General features: G+C 36.0%; 2 protein-coding genes across 2 annotated transcripts; one reads left to right on the top strand and one right to left on the bottom strand.

Annotated features, from left to right (window-relative positions):
* Positions 1–353: 353 nt before the first annotated feature.
* LOC136815075 (uncharacterized) lies at positions 354–5,657 on the top strand. Its single transcript, XM_067071519.1, has 8 exons — positions 354–757; positions 1,356–1,491; positions 1,823–1,966; positions 2,314–2,463; positions 2,704–2,768; positions 3,233–3,305; positions 3,891–4,152; positions 5,354–5,657. The coding sequence occupies exons 1-8, from the start codon at positions 449–451 to the stop codon at positions 5,559–5,561; spliced, it is 1,347 nt and encodes a 448-aa protein (XP_066927620.1). The 5' UTR covers positions 354–448; the 3' UTR covers positions 5,562–5,657.
* A 1,662-nt stretch (positions 5,658–7,319) lies between these two features.
* On the bottom strand, positions 7,320–10,951 carry LOC136815074 (26S proteasome non-ATPase regulatory subunit 5-like). The gene is made up of 4 exons (XM_067071518.1): positions 10,290–10,951; positions 8,962–9,202; positions 7,814–8,302; positions 7,320–7,608 (listed from the first exon to the last, which is right to left on the bottom strand). The coding sequence occupies exons 1-4, from the start codon at positions 10,932–10,934 to the stop codon at positions 7,400–7,402; spliced, it is 1,584 nt and encodes a 527-aa protein (XP_066927619.1). The 5' UTR covers positions 10,935–10,951; the 3' UTR covers positions 7,320–7,399.
* Positions 10,952–20,056: the final 9,105 nt, after the last annotated feature.

Here is a 20,056-nt window from a genome sequence, read left to right as displayed (position 1 = left end):
TCGTAGGCCAAATCGGGAATTTTAATTTAGCCCCGAATCCAAACATTTCGTACGCAAAATCGGGACTCGAGTAAAAGTATATAGTATAAATCAAACCATCGATCAACTTTTTTTTTCATCGATTTCGACTTCTTTACCACGTCGTTCTAGATCGGGACAGTCCCGAGCGGGAGCGGGACTCAAGTTAAATTAGGCCAAAGATGTCTGTGCCCTTTAATCCCGTGACAAACTGTCAATATTTTGTCGGGTACAACATACAAATTTGTAATAATTATAATTTGTTACGTCATTTAATATTTAGATAATTGACGTCAAAAATCTCCAAATAATTTGACGTCACAAGTTTTGAAAAAACAAACATGGTGATACCACACAAGGCGAACACAAGACACCAACACATCGCTGCACAAATACTTTTACTGTTTTGTACAAAAAATCACCTCATCTCATGCTACCAAACGGAATTGAACCACCATTAAAAATGTTGACCAACGCTCAAAAAATACACGCAACGGACCGTCTTTTACAGGATCTAACAAAATGTGAAAAAGCATTATCCGTCCCTGGCAATTACCACGCTAAACAACGTCGTCGTTTTCATGATGATTCCAAACTTGTCTTCCCTGAAAACAAAACGCGTAAGAATCGAGAGGACTTCGAAACGCATTATAATTCAAATTTCCAACGCTATCAACCTTGTCGTCCTAGAGAGCGGCCCTGTTCTCCGACCCGTCGAAACAATCCACATCCTTCTAAGGTAACTTCTATTCTTTTCAACACGTTAATACCCATTGAGTACCAAGCCGAATCTTCAACATTTCCCAATCAAGTTAAAGTGAAGCTTTAAAATTGAGCTGCATTTCGACTGACAGATTAAATCTAGCACTTTCTTTGTTCTCGCGTTTTACATTTTTCAAATTCTGGTGGTCAATGGTACTTCTATTATCCAGCGTTCGTATGAAACAACTTATGAAGAAAATGAGTGCGGCTTCCAATTGCACAAAGGAGATTCGACTCTAGCCTTAAGCCGTACCTTATTGGTATACAGTGGACTCCCGCTAATTCAAATTTCTATTATTCGCACCTTTCTATATAAATTCGAACTAATTTTCGATCCCCGTCAATAGGAAAAACTCGGAAAATATTCTATAATTCAAATCTCTTTGTTATTTGGCAAAATGGATAAGATTTACAGATGATAATGACATGTTAATGAAAAATAACGGTGATACGTATACGCTTGCCGTTTCAATGATTCTTGATTCGATTCCCGATCCCATGCAACTCTCAGCACAATGAGAGTAGGTTTTGCGCTCCACAATTGCAATCGATAATCTAACTTGATTTCTTTTTAGAATTTTCTAACCTGGAGAATTCCAACGCGCGTATTTGACTATGGCAAATCAAAAACGGCCAATATTTCCTTCTTAAACTCGAATATTGATGATTCATTCCAAAGCTTTTATAACGATTACTCTGGTCGACGCGGAGGTTTGTACATTTAACATTCAATTCTTTCCATCATCATTTAATATTCTTGATTTTTATAATGATTGCCTACTTGATCGCTTTGACTCTCTTTCAATATGCTGTAACTGTTATTGGGGTTTGATTTTTATAAGAGCTTACACCTGAAGCTCAAGAAGTATAGGTATTAAAAAAAAAGAATCTTATCAACTTTTTGAGAATCTCACCGACTTGAAAAGGTATTCAATCGACAGTACCTTGAGGCTTGATAAAAGTTGGGGCCTAGCTGGGAGACGTTTTTCCACTGCTACTTGTGTTTGCCACAACAAACTTTTATTACTCTTTTTTGTTTCAGAACGTTCTGCCAACGCTGTAGATGCAAAAATGCTTCTGGAAATGACAAAAAGTTATAGTGGGGCTGAAGCAAAGAAAAAAGAAAACAAGAAGAAAGGAAAAATAATTTTGAAAAGCGGAGAACCGTCTCAACACGCTTTAACACGTAAGTTCAATCATATTAAATCCCAAAGCAATACAGTGGCCGGATAATTTAGTTAAAATACAGCATCATTTTCATAACCATAACCTTTTCGAATTCGACCAATATGTAGGTTAATCTTGAGTGGTGATTAAAAGTAAGAGTAGATGTAATACCTCATTGAAAAATAATTTATCACCTGATAGAAATAATCCACGGGTGCAGCCATTTTTTAATCGGAAATTGCCCCTTTTCCACTTTAAATGTGACTATACTTTATATTATTCTAGAAACAATATTTGTGCTTATCAAACAACAGAAGCTTGCTATTGTTGCTGTCTAATTATCTCCCATCTTTTTAACAATTCTAGTTCCCAGCCTCCTACGCAAATCATGGTCACCCAGTCAATCTTCGCGTGGTCTTCCTGGAAGGTCTGGTAAAGATGCTTTATCCCCACTTTTCTTGAAAGAAGAATTACAGCCTCTCTTTCAATCATGGTACGATGCAGCATCTTCTAAAGGTATGTATATTCAACAATTTGATCCTACAATAAGGACTGTATAGGTAGTCAACTATAGAATTTAGAATTGTGATTCTGAAATATGATCTGTTTTAAAAAGGTACTCATTCAATGACACAATGACAATTTGATCTTACGATAGAGCTTTGGGTAGTATCCAAAACAAAAATTGCAGAATACCAATATGTCCTATCAATTATAGAATATAAAATTTTGATTCTGAAATATGATTTAATTTAGATAAAGGTACAGTATCCAAAACACCAACTGTCGTCGCCGAGATAGAAGAAAGTTATATTCAAAAGGTAATCTTTACTGATGATTGATGATTGATTGAAGTCCATTCGCTTTGAGTGTGCACTAAAGTTAGTTTTTTCTGTTGACACCGATAACAAAAGTCTGTTATACGCTTTAAGTGGGCACAAAATTGATTTGCCATTCGCCAAACAATGCTTCAAATATAACAAATTGTATGCCGTTGAAAAGATAATTCAAAGCACTATAATTTTTAACGACATGGTTTGGGTTTTTTTCCAGTGTGATCGAAAAGTCGTGGATGATGCTTAAGATTTTACTGTTCTTAAACGAAAGAAACAATCTTTGAAGACCCAATACCAAACTTGCAATAAGTCCCTTAGTATTCTTTTTTACAATTCTCAGAGCGCTCACAAAGAAGTATGTTCTATCAGGGATTGGCATAAAAATGCTTAAATATTGATAGAAAGAAAACCATTTAGATTTTATTTAATCCTTCTTTTGATTTCTGCAGGCTTTGGAAAAGGCTTTGAAACCAGATGCTATTGAAGCGATTGAGGAATGGTTACAAGATGCTAATGAGGAAGGTAAGTAATTTCATTATAACCCTGCTACAGCCTTCTTCAAGGAGCGTTTTATACTCTGATTAATCTTTATAATAAGTCCCTATATAATATGCAAAATGGACAAAAGTATCGTTTACAGTATGGCCCTTGATGGTCAGCTTCAAGAACATCACGGTCAACCGAGCTTAGTTACGTCTATGTCACATCCGTGTCTCCTAAAAGGATTTCATATAAAAAAAATTCACCCACTATAACATTTTAACCCATAGCTGTTTCATTCCTCTAAATTAAGTCTTGCACTACAGAATTCTAAACTTTTCATGTCTGACTCATGTGTGTTTTACAATTCTTACTTAGGCACGACGACTGGGCTATTCCGCGGGTAAATTGAAAGTCTTTAGATCTAAAGAATTATCCAACTTAGCTAGGTAGAACATCAACGTTCGGTCCGCCAAAGCATTTTCTACCCTTAATCTATTTTTTCAAAAAGACGTAAAAAGACGCAAGAAAGAGCTCTTCAAGGCTATTAGAAATTTAGGGCGTATAAAACGGGTTGCAGAGGAGTATCTTATAAATGTTTTAACTTTCTTCATTCTTTTCGCTTAGAACGTGAGATTGCCATGCAGTTTATCCAGACTATCTTATTGGCTTCGTTACAACGACAAAAGTTAGAAAAAACGGCAGAAACACAAACCAAAATAATGCCACCGTATAGAAAAAATTTAACACCCCTTCATCGTGACCAACTGCTACCTCCGACAGTTATGAAAAGTAAACCTCATCACCATACTAAAGCTTGTAAAGTTTGCGCACGTAAGAATTTGGAAGGTGCTTTGGAACACTTACAAGCTGTTGCTACTATGCCACAGTAAGTTTGGACTTTAAAAGTTATGGAGAAGTCTTTAATTCGTGTACTCTACTCCGAATTTTTTCAAAATCTAATAAAAGAGGGATCCGAAAAATTGTACCTCCGAAAACCCCGAAAAAGATAATCATTATAAGCCAAAAAACAGGATATTTGGAGCTATCAAGCTTGCGATTGCTGAAAATATTTTTGAAAATAAATAAACGGGTGGGGATGGTTATTCGAGTAGTAGTCTGTCTATACCACAAAACATCGACAAATTGCTTTATCCTTCGGACGCTCCTTAACAACCATAAGGAAAACCATAACGAGCCTAACAGTTATTTGTTTCCTAAATAATCTTAGTGAAAAAAAACTTAAATAAAAACACCCTTCTTACAGACCCGGTGGGACCCTGGGGGGGGGGTACTAGGGCAAGATGGGTTACGGGGATGCTCCGCTGGTCAGGGTACCTTTTTTAACTTCCACGAGTCCCAGGTAGGGTCGCAAAAACACCAAAATAGAAAAATCAGTCCCTCGTAGGGTGCCTATTTTTGGAAAATTTGGGAAAAAAGTAGAAAATTTGAGAAAATTTTGGAATTTCAGTCCCATTCAGGGTCACTTTTTTCGCAAATTTCGAGTCCCACGTAGGGTCCATTTTTCGAACCTCAGCGGAGCACCCCCGTCGGTCGACAAGGGTAGTACCCCCCCGGGGGTGGGACCCCCTCTCACTTGAATAATTGACCAAATATCGTCCCAAGTGGAAATTATAATCCGATTTTTGCCCACGCTGAAAATAATCTCACTGCAAAATATTGTTGTTTTTTTTTGTCTCCGCTGAATGTTCTGACTTTAAACCCCATGAGCCATAAAAACATGGGAATATCAACCCCATTGAGTTTCAGTCCGTTTTTTAACCCACTGACTGAATAAATATCCTATCGGGTCTGTGAGAAGGGGATGTATGAGCGTACAAAGTTGAATTTTTGGACCCATCTTTCCAGTGGAAAAGACAGAACCTGGTCTTATATTGGTACAGTGTAGTCTTGGGTAATGAAACAGATCGCACTTTTTATCAGTTATAACAGTAAGGAAAAATTAAAATAATTCACCGTTAAAAGTTGGCTGCAATGCTTCAAAAACCAGTGTGAAAAACTAAGATTTTCCACCGAAAATGTGGTTGAGTTTTTCCTGTGTTGAATAATCTTTACCTTTTCGTTTTTAGTGACACGCCAGGAATTACAGAGCTGATCAACCCATTACATCCTGGAGTTCTTGCACAAAAAGAAGAGCGTAAACGATTTGTGACCGCCGGAAGACGACGTCTCGTTCGACCAAAGAAGAAGTCACCCGAGGGAACAAAATCTTCACTATTTCAAACAACGAAAAAAGCAAAAAGTCGCCATTTTACTATCCATCCTGAATGGTATTGAGCTGGTCTCAAAGCATTCATTCCACTACTTATCCTAACTATTTTTATAAATAGAATAAAAACACATTTTTGAAAATATACTCAACATCAAAATTTAGGCTTTATTTATTATACTGTGTTTGTGTTAAAGATAACCAATTGAAAATCATAAATCTTGACTATATTCACTCCAGGAAGACAGTGTGTTTCTCAACAAAATGGGAAAAAATTAATTACTTTATGCTTTTTTAATAAGCAAGTGTCTATACCCCTATATCAGGCTCGCATTATGCTTAGCATTCTATTTTTTCTCAAACAATAGAGCCATTGTTTAGGTAAAAACTGAGCCTACATGCTTATGAACGTTATGCTTATAGAAAAAAAACATGTAGTACTGAATTTCACCGAGGGAGGGGTACTAGGTTTGTGAGATGACGGGTATTTCAGAATCAAAATTCGAAAATAGACCCTTAGTAGAGAGACTGAATTTCGAAAGTTTTGTCCATTTTTGACGTTTTTGCCATCTTAGACTATTCCCACAAAATTTCAAATTTTAGACGAAAATTCAAGAATTTATGACCCTTTGAAAGAGTCGATTTTTGATTTTCGTAATAATAGACGATATCGGCTTTCTGAATTCTCCCCGAATGATTACCCATGATGCATTGTTAGGGTTTGGGTTATCGTCCGTGAATTTTTTTGCGCAATGCATCATGGGTAATCATTCGGGGAGAATTCGGTAAAGCCGATATCGTCTATTTTGAAACCCTTGCAGAGACTCGATTGCTTTTTAATGATTTTTGTATCCCTTTGAGGGACTTTCCAGGCTGTGAAAAATGTACCCGGCACCCGTTTCGCCTAGGTACCGCCCGGGTGAATTTCCTTTTCCAAAAACCTAGTAGTTAGTAGTTTATTGTAATAATAAAGTAAACGATTCCAACATTCTATCCAACATAACATTTTTTCTCTGTTGGATGGAATGTTGGAATCGTTTACTCGAATGCGAAAATCGGAAAGGAAAAATAAATTATGTCGGAAGAAGGAAAAAAGTGTTGGATGGGAGTTTGATCGCCATCAAACATTTTGTCCAACATTTATTTATTTTTTTTCGTGTTGGATCATGTTGGATTCGTTTACTCAGTTTACATCCGACATTTGAAAGGGAATGACGTCATTAGAAATAGAATCGAATGTTTTTTTGTCAAAAATTCGAAAAGTTTCGTAACAAATTTAAAAAGATGGGTAGAGACTAGTTCGAATGTTTTTTTTTCTGAAAAAAAAACAACAACCAGGGGGCACTGAAATTAAGCGATCTATAGTAAAGGTGTGACCCTTTTAAAGGTACGTTTTTCAGGCTTCCCAAAATGCATTGTAAGTTTGTAAAAAATTAGAAAATAGTTTTTGTTGCAAAATTTTAGAAAATTTGACCATTTTTTGCCTTGAAATAGATAAATAAATTTTAAGAAATTGCACCGCAAGAGTCGATTTTTCGCCAGAATTTCCTCTGCTTTGTAAGGGGCCAATTGTTAGACTATAATATTTTTGTCCACATAAACAGCAGTAGCGGCACTGGTTACACTGGGTACAGAAATCCTCTGCTAACACGCCATTTCCAATTTGAAAAGAAATAATTAAAAAAAGAATGAATGAACACCCATGTTGGATGAAATGTTGGAATCGTTTACCTCGGCCTTGAAGCAGTAAATATTTCGAGCAAATGGATCTTAAAGTAATTATAATTGAATTTTATTTGAGTGGAAATGCTCGCATTTTTTTCTTGTGGAGTTTTATAAAATAAAATTTGGAAACATAGTCAAATGTAATAATTGCAAAATTTTTAGAGTTCAATCTAGGGAATGCTCAATTTTCTCTTTGGTATGTAACGGCGACTTGTCCTTCAGAATAAAAAGGTCCTTCCTTCGCATACGCCAATATTTTATTATGAAAACCCATACCCAGGTTTTCACCAGCCGTATTTGATATGGCGAGATTTTTGACGACGTGATATTTCAATTCGCGGCCTTCTTTTTCTGATTCCGTCTTTCTATCCAATAAATATTCCAAGAAGCCTGAAAATAAAAAAATGGTAAACATTACCAGGAAACAGGAAACGCAATTCGCACTCATTATGACTAGAGAAATTTGCAAATAGACTGTTTTTTTACTGTATATTTTCGGCTAATTTGTCTCAAATTCTTGACAAAAAACAGTCTGTGACGTTGGCTTTGCAGATGTATGAGATGTATCGACATTTTAAATCTTTTTATTATTTACCTGCACAAAGAGCCATATCTTGTTCCACCCACGAAAACTTTGATACATTACAGAACAACTTCAAAGCACCATAACGTATTGCCAAGAAAGGTTGTTTAGCCAAATCCATCAAGAATCTGACCGGTTCACTCGATAAATGATGGAAAAGTTTCTCACAAATCATCGATAACTCAACATCAGCTGGATCGTGTAAAAACATGGTTGCTACAGCAACAAGGATTTTGCTTTTAGTTTGTTCATCTTCGGCATGAGAGGCAACCATTTGCCCAATCTTTTCCGTTGATTCTTTTAAGGAATCTGGATGTTTGTACAGCTCTTTCAAAGCATCACTTCTCGATGAAATGAAAGCTAATGTCTCCACACAAAGGCAACGTATTGAAGTGTCAGGACTGGATAGATTCTCGTAAATGAAAGTTAATAGGTTTTGATACTTGGAGATAATTTTGGTAGGATTGCTTGCACACAAAACTCCGAAACATTTGATGGCACCTGAAAAAGTAAAATGAGAAGTGTGCTGATCATGATTTTTTTCTAACTCTATGAGAAGGTTGTTTAGAAGGTTTGATTCTTTGTAATTTTAAAGATCTTGGGTGATATCATATTCAAACCAATAACAGAATTTGATATAAAGCAGAATCCTGATAGTAAAAAACAAAAAATAACTCAGGAAGAGTTTATTCATTTTCCTCCTCATTTTATGATATGATGTATATTTCTAGACTTATTAAGCTTATCTAATCTAGAGATGATGTTGTTAACGAGACTGTTCATCTAACGTTTACAGACCATCTAAAAAGAACGACAAATAACTATTAAAAAGCGACAAAAAGAATGACAAATTTGTAAAGAACGACAAATTTCATATTTCGCTGTCCACGACCCGACCGAAATTGACTGTACCACCCCTAGAGATTCATTCATCTTTGTTTATCACAGGAATTAACTGCATGTGGTTTAAAAGAACGGCAAATTACGCATGCGTATAAGTCTCTAATTGGGTACGAGCTGGAAACATTACATGAACTAACTCTACAAATACTCATCATAAATTTCCATTTCAAAATACTAGAACAATTTTTTGGAAAGTGGATTTCAACAACAGTTTGTTTAATGTTCTTGATTTTATACTAAAAATAATATATATATACCTGGAAGAAGGAATTGGGCGAATGGATCCCCAGATGAAAAGGTATTTTGAAGCCAACTCATGATGCCTCTTTGTTCCACAAATTCCAACCCTTGTATCCCTGTCAATGCCAGCTGTGTGATGTGTTCCAAGGCATTTAACTGAGAAAGTACATCCCCACTGTCCATTAAGTCAGTGAAAAGACAATCAAATGAGCCAAGTTCTGCGAACTTAAAGAAGTCTTCTGGTTGCAGCTTGAGAAGCAGGGGGGGGGTCAGTGTACTAGAAGGCGGCATGTATGTGTACTACAAGGTATTTTTCAAAACTTGACACCCACCCACCCCTGAAGTACACTATACTACATGGAAAAATCCCGAAACCATCCCATACCCCCTATTTACTACCGGGTAGTACCTGGAAAAAAAACCTTAACCTCCCCATACCCCCCATTTACTACCGGGTACTACCTGGAAAAAATCAGAAAACCGGGTAAACATTTTTTCCAAAAATCAGGAAATCGGGGAAACTTTTTTCGGAAAATCGGCAAATCGGGAAAACTTTTTTCCAAAAATCGGAAAAACAGGAAAATTTTTTTAAAAAATCCAAAATGCTTGAGAAATCAAACGTTTCAAAAATTGCGTGAGACCATGTGGAAATGCTTGAGTCTCACACTCAATGCGTGAGAATTGGCACATTTGATGTTCGAATGTTTGAATTAGAATGTTCGGATGTTTACATTGACTCTAAACCTTCATTTTAGTGGGATCTGGTAGGATTTCAATTAATTCAAAAAAGTTTGGAAGAATGATCTTGGACAAACTTGGCTTGATCAATTTATAATAGAACAACTTTACATTTCTATTTTAGCAAATAATTTCTGAGCCTTTTTGTTTCCATACTGTTAATATCGATTTTGGACCCAACACCTCTATTTTGGTACACAGGTAGTAAATATCAGAATCGATGTGGGACCCAACACCTCTATTTTGGTACACAGGTAGTAAAAATCAAAATCGATTTTGGACCAAACACCTCTATTTTGGTACACAGGTAGTAAAAATCAGAATCGATGTTGGACCCAACACCCCTTTTTTGGTACACAGGTAGTAAAAATCAAAATCAATTTTGGACCAAACACCTCTATTTTGGTACACAGGTAGTAAAAATCAGAATCGATGTTGGACCCAACACCCCTATTTTGGTACACAGGTAGTAAAAATCAAAATCAATTTTGGACCCAACACCCCAATTATAGTACACAGGTAGTACATGACAAATTTTTTTCTCAAACACCCACCCACCCCAGGATACATGCCACCTTCTGGTACACTGACCCCCCCCTGTGAGAAGTTCAAGAAATATTTCATAGACTCTGAAACGTACAGTTGCATCTTTCTCCATCAGATTTCTACAAACACCATAAACTTCACTCGAGAACAACCACTCAGTCTGTTCTGTACATTCAAACAGCTTGACAATAACTTTCCGAGATGAGCTGGCAACACTAAGGCTTTTGAAACCAAGTCCCTTGACAATGAAGACAAATATTTCAGGGTTAGACATAAACATTCCAATGTTTCCGGTTTGAGCTAGACGCATTGTTTGATGAAGACATTCTGCAAGATATTCTTCGATACCAGCATCAAAGCTCTTTACAATATGACTTACATATTGTGTAAAGACATTCACTGGACTAATAGTACTCAAGATTAGTCCTAACAGCTTACATAAATCAGCTAGAACACTTTTATTTTGAGGCTGTTTCAATATTGAATCTTCTCCAGAATCACCCAATTCATTGAACAAAATATTCACATCTATTCCTGCAGCAATCCATTTAAGCTTTTCTTCGCTACTAGTAGCAAGTGTTAGAAGATTTTCCAAAGCAGAAACAAATTTGCTGGTATCTCTTGTGGCATTGAAGTTGAATTCTTCAAGCAAATTTTCCAGTGAAACATTTTCTCCCGCCATAATTATGTCCCTTTCAGCTACCATTTTGAAAATGATGAAGCAGGTAAGGTATTGCTCCACAAATGTGTTCTATTTGCTACAGCGTAGCGAATAGATTACTTTGCGGCTCGCAGTCTAGTCCTTGTCGTCCTAAAATATTGTTGAGATGATAGGCAAGCTAAGGAAGCGCCTCGTTGTGATTCAGCTAGCTAAAATTCGGCATAATGTAAAAGTTGGACCCGGACCTTGGACCCTGACCCCGGACCCTATTTCGGACCCTATTTCGGACCTCATATCGGACCCTAATTCGGACCCCAAATCGGACTCCCATCTAAAAAAGTCGGACCCCGATCTAAAAAAGTCGGACCCCGATCTTAAAAAGTCGGACCCCGATCTTAAAAAGTCCGACCCCCATCTAAAAATGTCAGACCCCGATCTAAAAAATCGGACCCATATCTAAAAAACCGTTAGCGTTAGAGCTGTTGACGGTAATCATTTTGGCGTAGTACTAGTAGAGTAGTGGTTATCACGCTTGACCCCTGTCTGGGAGGCCCGAGTTCGATATCCACCTACTACGATTCACTTGGCAAGTGAATGTACCTTCGCCCCCCGCCCAGGTCAACCCATACCATGTGAGGAGAATTAGGTACCACTACTCTGATACAAGAGTCTGGGTAGATACTTCCAGACATTGTGACGTGCTGCAACACTCCCTACAGGTTCGGCCTCTTGCGATGAACATCGTTCTCCCAGTGTCGAAGGCACATTGCTATATACTATACATTGTATTTGATGTTTCTAGTTCTAGTTCTAGTTTTATATTTGCATAAAAGACAAAAATATGCCTAATCTTGCAAATTCTACGTAAAAATACAAAACTGAAAAGGTTTAATTAATAGCCTTTTATAAAGATATAGAAATATAGAATAAATAGGTAATTTATACAATTTTAAATTAGATTTATTAGATTAAAATTCAGAAAAAAATTAAAAAGTTCAAAAACAGTACAGTAATAAAAAGTGGGTTAAAAATAGTACACTAATAGGGGACGCACAATTTGCAGGGTCACATGAGAAAGGTGTTCAAATCAAAAGCTAAAGGAGAGCACATACTAGAATCAAGGTGAACAAGAGTCCAGCTGAGTCGCTAGATGTAGCAAATGATGTAGCAAAATAATATAATATAATGTAGCAAAAAAACATGAGTATGAGCATAAACTCAGTTGAAAAACGGGCGCAGATTAAGTGTACACTAGAATATTAAGCTATCAATAGAATTTTTGAGTTCTTTTTCAGTTTTCAAATTTGCAGTTCTAATTGGTAATTTGTTCCATATTTTGATGGTAGATGGAAAGAATGATTTTGAATAGCATTTAATCCTGCCCTGAATGGGTACCCTGAGTATCAGAGGTCAAGTTTTCAAAGAGAATATTAACCGCAACCTCCTCTAAGCCAAACGATGCCAAACGGTGAAATATATCTACTTTGCGAGCGTTTTTCTACAAGATCTTGTATTAAAAAAAAACTTTGTCTTCACAGCTCGAATTTATTCGCGCTGTGATACTCACGGTACTGAATGGGCTGATATTTCACATTTGTACAACGCCGTCTAGCTGGGTGGATGCTGGCTGTCAACGAATTTGTTTCCTGACAAAATATCAAATAAAATTTTCAGTTTCGATTTGGATCTCCTTGTTTCCAGTGTTTCAAGTTTAAGTGATTTCCTTAGATCGTTTGGGCTGACTTCTGAACTCCATTCCCTACAGATCCAGCGGATAGATTTTCTCTGAATCATTTCAATTTTCTGGGTAAGGGATTGGTTATCAGTGGGATCCCATACAGTGTTTGCATATTCCACCGTTGGTCTGATAAAAGTTTTATAACACTTCAGACGTGTTTCTTTGTCTGCCATTTTGGCCATTGATAGGTTCCTCTGAAAGAATATTCGGGTGTTATTTGCTTTAGAAGTGGCAAGATCGATGTGATTCTTCCAAGAGAGATTATTCGAGATTACGACACCGAGATGTTTATCCAGAGTTCTATCTATGATAAATCCGCTGTGAGGGAGAGCAGTGAGCAGGCCGAACCTGTAGGGAGTGTTGCAGCACGTCACATTGTCTGGAAATATCTACCCAGACTCTTGTATCAGAGAGTAGTGGTACCTAATTCTCCTCACACGGGTATGGGTTGACCTGGGCGAAGGTACATTCACTTGCCAAGTGAATCGTAGTACCGCGGTGGGTATATCGAACTCGGGCCTCCCAGACAGGAGTCAAGCGTGATAACCACTACTCTACTAACTACGCCAAAATGATCACCGACCGTCAAATAGCTCTAATCTAACTGTTTCGTGGATTTTTCACATACGAGTTGCGAGTTGGTCCTACGAGTTGCGAGTTGCTATCAAATATGCGAGTTGCGAGTTACGAGTTGCTATTTTAACCAAATAAAAGTGCGAGTTGCGAGTTGAAAACTTCACGTTAAGACATCAAAATCACGAGTTGCAGATTAAAATCGCGAGTTGCAAATTTAAATCGCGAGTTGAAAAATCAAAAGTGCGAGTTGCAAATTAAAATCGCGAGTTGAAAAATCAAAAGTGCGAGTTGCAAATTAAAATCGCGAGTTGCAAATTAAAATCGCGAGTTGAAAAATCAAAAGTGCGAGTTGAAAATTCGAATCGAGAGTTGAAATGAAATTTTGTTTTCGTACTTTCTTAGTTACATGAATTTCGCATTTTTGCAGTTTGATTATTGTCTTTTTTTTGCAGAAATACGGTATATTTTGATGGTAAAGAAATAGTTTTTTAGACCATCATTGCATCAAGCGTCTGAATGGGTGTTTTTTTTGTCATTTCGAAAAAGAAGTCATTGCATTGTTTTTTCGCGCGCGTTCTATTTTATACTGAAAGATTCGAAAATGTTGCAATCATAACATAAAAAATAGTTTCATTTGGGATTTTTGCTTTGGAAAGAACACATATTTGAATTATTGTGATTTTATTATTAAAAAAACTTTAAGAATGAAGTAAAATTATAAAATTTTATAAATTTAGATTTGATTGAAAGAAGTATCTATCTATGTAGGGGAATGCAATGCTTTGTTTGCTTCAGTTTTCACATACAGTAGACTTTTCCTGCCTTCGAAAGGAGCCTTTATTTATAAAAACTTTATTTTCATCAATGGTGATTCATTTTTCGACAGCAAAACCTCCCAAGGATAACTAGTAAGTTTTATTTAATTTGGAGATGAAAAATGCCCGAAAGAAAATGAGTAGAAAACATATCCCGTCGGCGGTGATTCGTAAAAAAATGAATTTCTTTTTCGAATTTTCTTTCTTCCATCGACACTATCAAATTCTCTGCAAGGTTTTTTGTGCGTAACGTCAATTTTCACAAGCAAGATTATTTTATATTTAAGTGAAAAGTGACGGTTATAATAGATATTTATAGCTTAATAAAATACCCTACATGTATGCATGTATTCATGCATTGAATTGGTGATCTATTTCTATTGATTTTTTTTTGAGTTTCGAAACAACGAATCAATCGAAAAATAACTCGAGAATGTTAAAGAAGGAAAAAAAATCTATTTAAAACACGAAATAACTCGAAAATTTAAAGGAACGCAAAATAACTTGATAATCTACAGGATAGTCTAGCAAGCTAGACGACTAATTTATACACAGTAGAAAGAAAGCAAAAAGTAATGAATGGAACAATTTTAGTCGTCTAGAAACCTTTGTGCACTAACTCCAAACAAAAGAAAAGTGTCAATATTGCAATTATAATTTTTTCCTGCTCAAAATAATTCTTGAAAAAAAAAATATGTGTGGATTTGTGTATTGAAAGTTTTTCATTTGAGTTGATTTTGTTTTGAGAGTTTGTTGTTGCTTGATAAATTGTTTTCTCGCTACGCAAGTTTCTGCGTAGCTAGCCCCTGTATCTATAAGGCTGGAACACCGGATTCTTCCAGTCGTTTATACAAACTAAATCCCGTATTATTATTAGTATTAGTATTATTAGTATTACACGCATATTATAAACGACTCCAGTCTATCTACAGGAAGGAAAATAACTCAAAAATTTAAAAGACCGAAAAAAAATCGAGAAATAACTCGAAAATTTAAAGTCACGGAAAAAAAACGAGCTACGAAATTTAGAATGATGTCATAAAAGGTACAAAATGACGTCATAACTTGGTTTTTTCGTAACTCGGTTTTTTAACTCGAGAAAAATAACTCGGGTTTTCTGAGCCTCTATTTTAAATGCTCCTAAAAGTAGATCTTCCCATTAAACAGTTAAAGGGTAGAAATTCTAGGTAGGTAGTAATTCTCTATTTTCTCTTGCTAGTAAATGTAGTCGGTCGGTGTGTAAAACAGTGCTAAATGAACTTGCGTCGCAAGCGCCCAGTGGATCGGTGAGATGGGATTGAGGTCAGCAGATCTCAGTGTGCAGTTCCACTGTTGCGATAAAAGTGTCGGGATTCTCAAAGTAGCGCAAGGACATGACAGAACGAAGCTATCAAGCCAATGCTCATAAAAGAACGAGTACAATTTATTATTTCCAATCTAGGATTTTCTTGTTGTTTTCCCGAGCGAAAACAGCAATTCTATCGTAAATATTTATCATACCACCTAATAAGGAAATTTTATGATTCGAATTACACGAGTTTCACAGTATAAATTCTTTTTATATATCAGCTTTTAATCTTTCGATACAAAACTTTCCTCCAATTTTGAACCTAGACATGTCGCCCTAACGACAAAATGCTCCACACTGGTTGAACAAGCGTGCAACTCGCACTTTTGATTTTTCAACTCGCGATTTTAATTTGCAACTCGCACTTTTGATTTTTCAACTCGCGATTTTAATTTTCAACTCGCGATTTTAATTTGCAACTCGCACTTTTGATTTTTCAACTCGCGATTTTAATTTGCAACTCGCACTTTTGATTTTTCAACTCGCGATTTTAATTTGCAACTCGCGATTTTAATCTGCAACTCGCGATTTTGATGTCTTAACGTGAAATTTTCAACTCGCAACTCGCACTTTTATTTACTTAAAATAGCAACTCGTAACTCGTAACTCGCAACTTGCAACTCGCAACTCGCATATTTGATAGCAACTCGCAACTCGCAGGACCAACTCGCAACTCGCATATTATCAATTCACACTGTTTCTTAGATATGGGTCCGACTCTTTTAGATCGGGGTCCGACATTTTTAGATGGGGTCCGACTTTTTAAGATCGGGTCCGACTTTTTAAGATCGGGGTCCGACTTTTTTAGATCGGGGTCCGACTTTTTTAGATCGGGGTCCGAATTAGGGCCGATTTGAGGTCCGATCTTGGGTCCAGGGTCCAAGGTCCGGGTCCGACTTTTACAGTATGCCCTAAAATTCGAATGAAAACATGACTGCCATGCATGTTGATTTGGAATGTTTTAATTAGTTTTAGGTATTTTTATGACTTTCTTTTTCTTTTTAAGTATAAACAAAAGATACTAAATAAATCAAATGATAGAATGATTGAAGTAACTTGTAACGATCGTTTGGGAAAGAAAGTTAGGGTAAAATGCAAGTATCCTTTTCCTCAATATTCTACCTTTAATAGATTTATTTTGGTCTCCATTGATGGAAAATATGTAATCTTACCTATCCAAAAAGAGACAGTTTTGATATGAAACTTACAGGTGCCGTGGCAGTTACATCAATATGCCTTCTTACCTGTCTTTAAAAATATAAATAAAAGTAATCACGGAAAAGGACGCGAAAAAAAAAGACATAAGTGTGAGAACAGAGTAATCAAACTCGTTAGAAAAAGTACCATTAGAAGTCATAAAAAATCAACCTGAATAAATGCAATCGAAATCCCAGAGAACTTCATAATTCCCCAAACAACATAACATTACTATGTCAAATTTTATCATTCAATTCCCGAGACACGAGACAGCGCTTCGATTTTTAAGGCCTTGTTTTCACGCTAAAGTAAAAATAATTCCGTACATGTAAATGGGTCATTGTTTGAGGTCCAGCAAAATTTCCGGGAAATAGCCTGTCCGGCAGTGCGCGGATCTAGGTGTGTTCCGCCTCCCCCTAGATCTTTTTCTTGGGAATTTGATCTTGAAATTAGTTTTCAAGGTTGGCTTGGCTCAGATATTTTCATCTAAGGCTCAAATTTTAGGCAATTTCTCAAAGTTTTTGAAAATGTTAATTTCATTAAAAAGCACCGGGTTGTTTTTTCAAGAATCCCTTTAGAAGTTTTGCGACACAGTTTTTTTTGGTCGAGAGTCAAGTAAACGATATACGCTTTCACAGCATTAATCTTTGATACGCATTTTGGCAGGACGCTAGTGTGACTAACTGGCAGGGGGGAAATTAAGCGTGCAATTGCACATGGGTGGACTCGGGCGGACTATGATAAGCGCGCATTTACAAGTTTACGCCTGCGGAAGTTAAGCGTGCAATTAGAAGGATTTCTCAGACTGTCTTATATTACAAAATTTACGGGAAATACATATTTGGACTTTGTACCCACAATGCTCTGCACACAAGCACTTAATCTAATAAAGCCCCAAACATTATCACAGGTCATGTTCATGCTAAAATACCGTAAGTTGGTCTAATGTCGACATCCGTCTTCTAATTTCGACATGATCATGTTCAAAAATAAAGGCCTGTTTTGTGACATTTTCAAAGTGGCTGACAATTATGTTAATAAAATGAGTATTTTTGGTGGCTAACAGTTTATTTTTTCACCAAGGATAAGTAGAATGATTAACCTTTCAAATTGTTTTGGAGCGAAATTAAGTGGCTTACTAGGTTACAAGATATTTCAAGATAAGCTATGAGTCGTTATGTGGCTGACAATACTGGTGGCTTTTTGAAACCAACCAGTTTCAAAATGTTGCTCCTTTATCTGTTTTGAGATAATATGATACCTCTAGTTACCGATACAAGTGTTATTTTTAAACAAACCATTTCCTCCTTTGAGGTGGCTGACAAAACACATATTTGGACATATTTGGACCAGAAGCCACAAATTTTACTCATTTTACCATTTTTTTCATCAAAATGATATGTTCTTTGTGTTACCGATCATCATACAAAATTTCAACGTTATATTTGAAATATTTCCCAAGTTATTCAAGAAATACTATATTTTTGTCAATTTTTGAGTTCACTAAATGTCACACTATTTTTGAACATGATCACATCCTTCTTTATAGATAGGAATAATAAGAAGGTCGAAATCACTGATAGACTAAAGATTTTTGCTCTAATCGCGCTAATCAAAGTCAATCAGCGATTCCGACCTTTCCCAGTTTCTATTGTTCCTATCTCTAAAGAAGGGTGTCGAAATTAGAAGACGGATGTTGACATTAGACCAACTTACGGTAGCAACACATTCTTTTGGCAAAATTCCGGAATTTTGCCTTTGAATACTTGGCCCGGACATGCGCGCGTCATCAGTTAGGGTCATTTCAGGGTCGAACTTTTCAAGTTTGAAATCTCCATGTTACCTAAAAAAGACTGGCCATACCATGATGGGTCCTTCTGAAAAATAGCAAAAGGGAATATGTGCAGGGTGATTTAGGTACACCTTGCTCACAGATACCTGCACATAGTTTTTTGTTTGTTTTTGATTTTGTTCAACCACCTTCACTTCAAGATAGGCCACCATAGAATGAACTTCCTTTTATAGGATGAACCATCACAGAGCCTATTTGAGATATTTTACTAACTAACTCGGTGCGAAAGAGACATTTTATATTTTTTTATATACCGTTCATTAACTCAAATCAAATGACTTTGGAGGTTTGGTAAAATGGTGGCCGAATTGGCGTCCCATGTTTTGTCAGATAGTCCCAAGTTAGAGCAGTTGACGGTAGAAGGTTGTTCCTAAATTGATTTTTAGCTTACATTTTCTCACTATTGTTCCCATTTTTTCTAATTTCTTGTATTATTAAGTTAGCCTTCAGGTAGGTCCATTTAGCATGTAGGTTGTTTTTTTAGTTATTGTGTTTGAATACCAAAATATTGTTCCTTAATTTGATAATTGATTAATTGTGCATAGCCCTGATGATACGATAGGAGATTTCAAGAAATTAGTAGCAGCTCAAACTGGTACACGTTACGAAAAGATTGTCTTGAAAAAATGGTAAGCTGATAAATTTATTGATTATTTTTGTCCTCTTCTAATTCTCTTTCAAAAGAAAAAAGATAATAGTCTACTGAGAGTATCATTGAACCAACATATTTTTGAAAGTGAATTCCAGTCCCTGCCATTACTTACAACAAGAATCGGGTAGCTAAAATGGATCTGTTTTTGCTTGTCATTGTACCGCTTCGTGTGAATTTCGATCACATTTATTTAAGAAATTGTAGGCCCAAATAAAAGAATGATAATACACCTTTTTTTTTTTTAGGTATACAATTTTTAAAGATCACATTACGCTTGGGGACTACGAAATCCATGATGGCATGAATATTGAATTGTACTATCAATAAAATAATTTTCGCATTATTTTAAAGGCATCTCGATATTTTCTAGAAATTCTAGAAATTTATAATGCTTGGGGCTCAAGGGGAGAAAAAAGTCGAACTGAATAAAAAACTACATCTCTATGTCCTTTATTATTGTGATAAAATGTCTTAATTATTAGAAACAGCTATAAAAATTTTACCTTTTTGTACCTCATCCTAGCCCTGTGTTTTTTTGGTTGACAGTTAGTTGAAAAAACACTTCAGAAATCAGAAATAGTTATTCTAAAGAAAAAGCGACTTTAAAAGGGTCGTAGATTGAACAGTTTTACGTTATACATTTTCATTATTTTGTAAAGCTTTATACTTAAAATTTATTATTTAAAAAAAAATCGAACGCTTTCCTTCTTTTCCCCTTTTTTCCTTCTCTCAAATATTTTTCACAAAAATAAAAGAGCTCGAATCCATCTCTAAAAAGCCTCAAATTGTTTTCATAAAACAGGCTTTATTAATTAAGAACCAATCACTCTTGTCCGAGCCTCAGCTGCTCAAATTTCTGAGATTATCAGGCTAAATGTTCTTTTTGTGCTTGTGTTTTTTATCGAAAGGTAAATTAATCTCGACATAAATTACTCTCGGGTAGCTATTAAGCGCGGGGTTTGGAATACATAAGCGGGGTGAGTGGAAAG

This window comes from Clytia hemisphaerica, unplaced genomic scaffold (assembly GCF_902728285.1).
Source record: "Clytia hemisphaerica strain Z4C2 unplaced genomic scaffold, Clytia hemisphaerica genome assembly, whole genome shotgun sequence".
Taxonomy (NCBI): Eukaryota; Metazoa; Cnidaria; class Hydrozoa; order Leptothecata; family Clytiidae; genus Clytia; species Clytia hemisphaerica.
The sequence above is the reverse complement of the archived record's forward strand: the minus strand, read 5'-3'. Positions and strand labels throughout refer to the sequence as shown.

Bases quoted from the DNA above. Each gene is read 5' to 3' on its own strand.
- LOC136815075 (XM_067071519.1), top strand. From the start codon at position 449: ATGCTACCAAACGGAATTGAACCACCATTAAAAATGTTGACCAACGCT. The intron at 1,967-2,313 runs GTAAGTTCAATC...TAACAATTCTAG, and splicing joins GTCTCAACACGCTTTAACAC to TTCCCAGCCTCCTACGCAAA. The intron at 3,306-3,890 runs GTAAGTAATTTC...CTTTTCGCTTAG, and splicing joins ACAAGATGCTAATGAGGAAG to AACGTGAGATTGCCATGCAG.
- LOC136815074 (XM_067071518.1), bottom strand. From the start codon at position 10,934: ATGGTAGCTGAAAGGGACATAATTATGGCGGGAGAAAATGTTTCACTG. The intron at 9,203-10,289 runs CTTCTCACAGGG...ACCCCCCCCCTG, and splicing joins TCTATGAAATATTTCTTGAA to CTTCTCAAGCTGCAACCAGA. The intron at 7,609-7,813 runs GTAAATAATAAA...TTTTATTTTCAG, and splicing joins AGATATGGCTCTTTGTGCAG to GCTTCTTGGAATATTTATTG.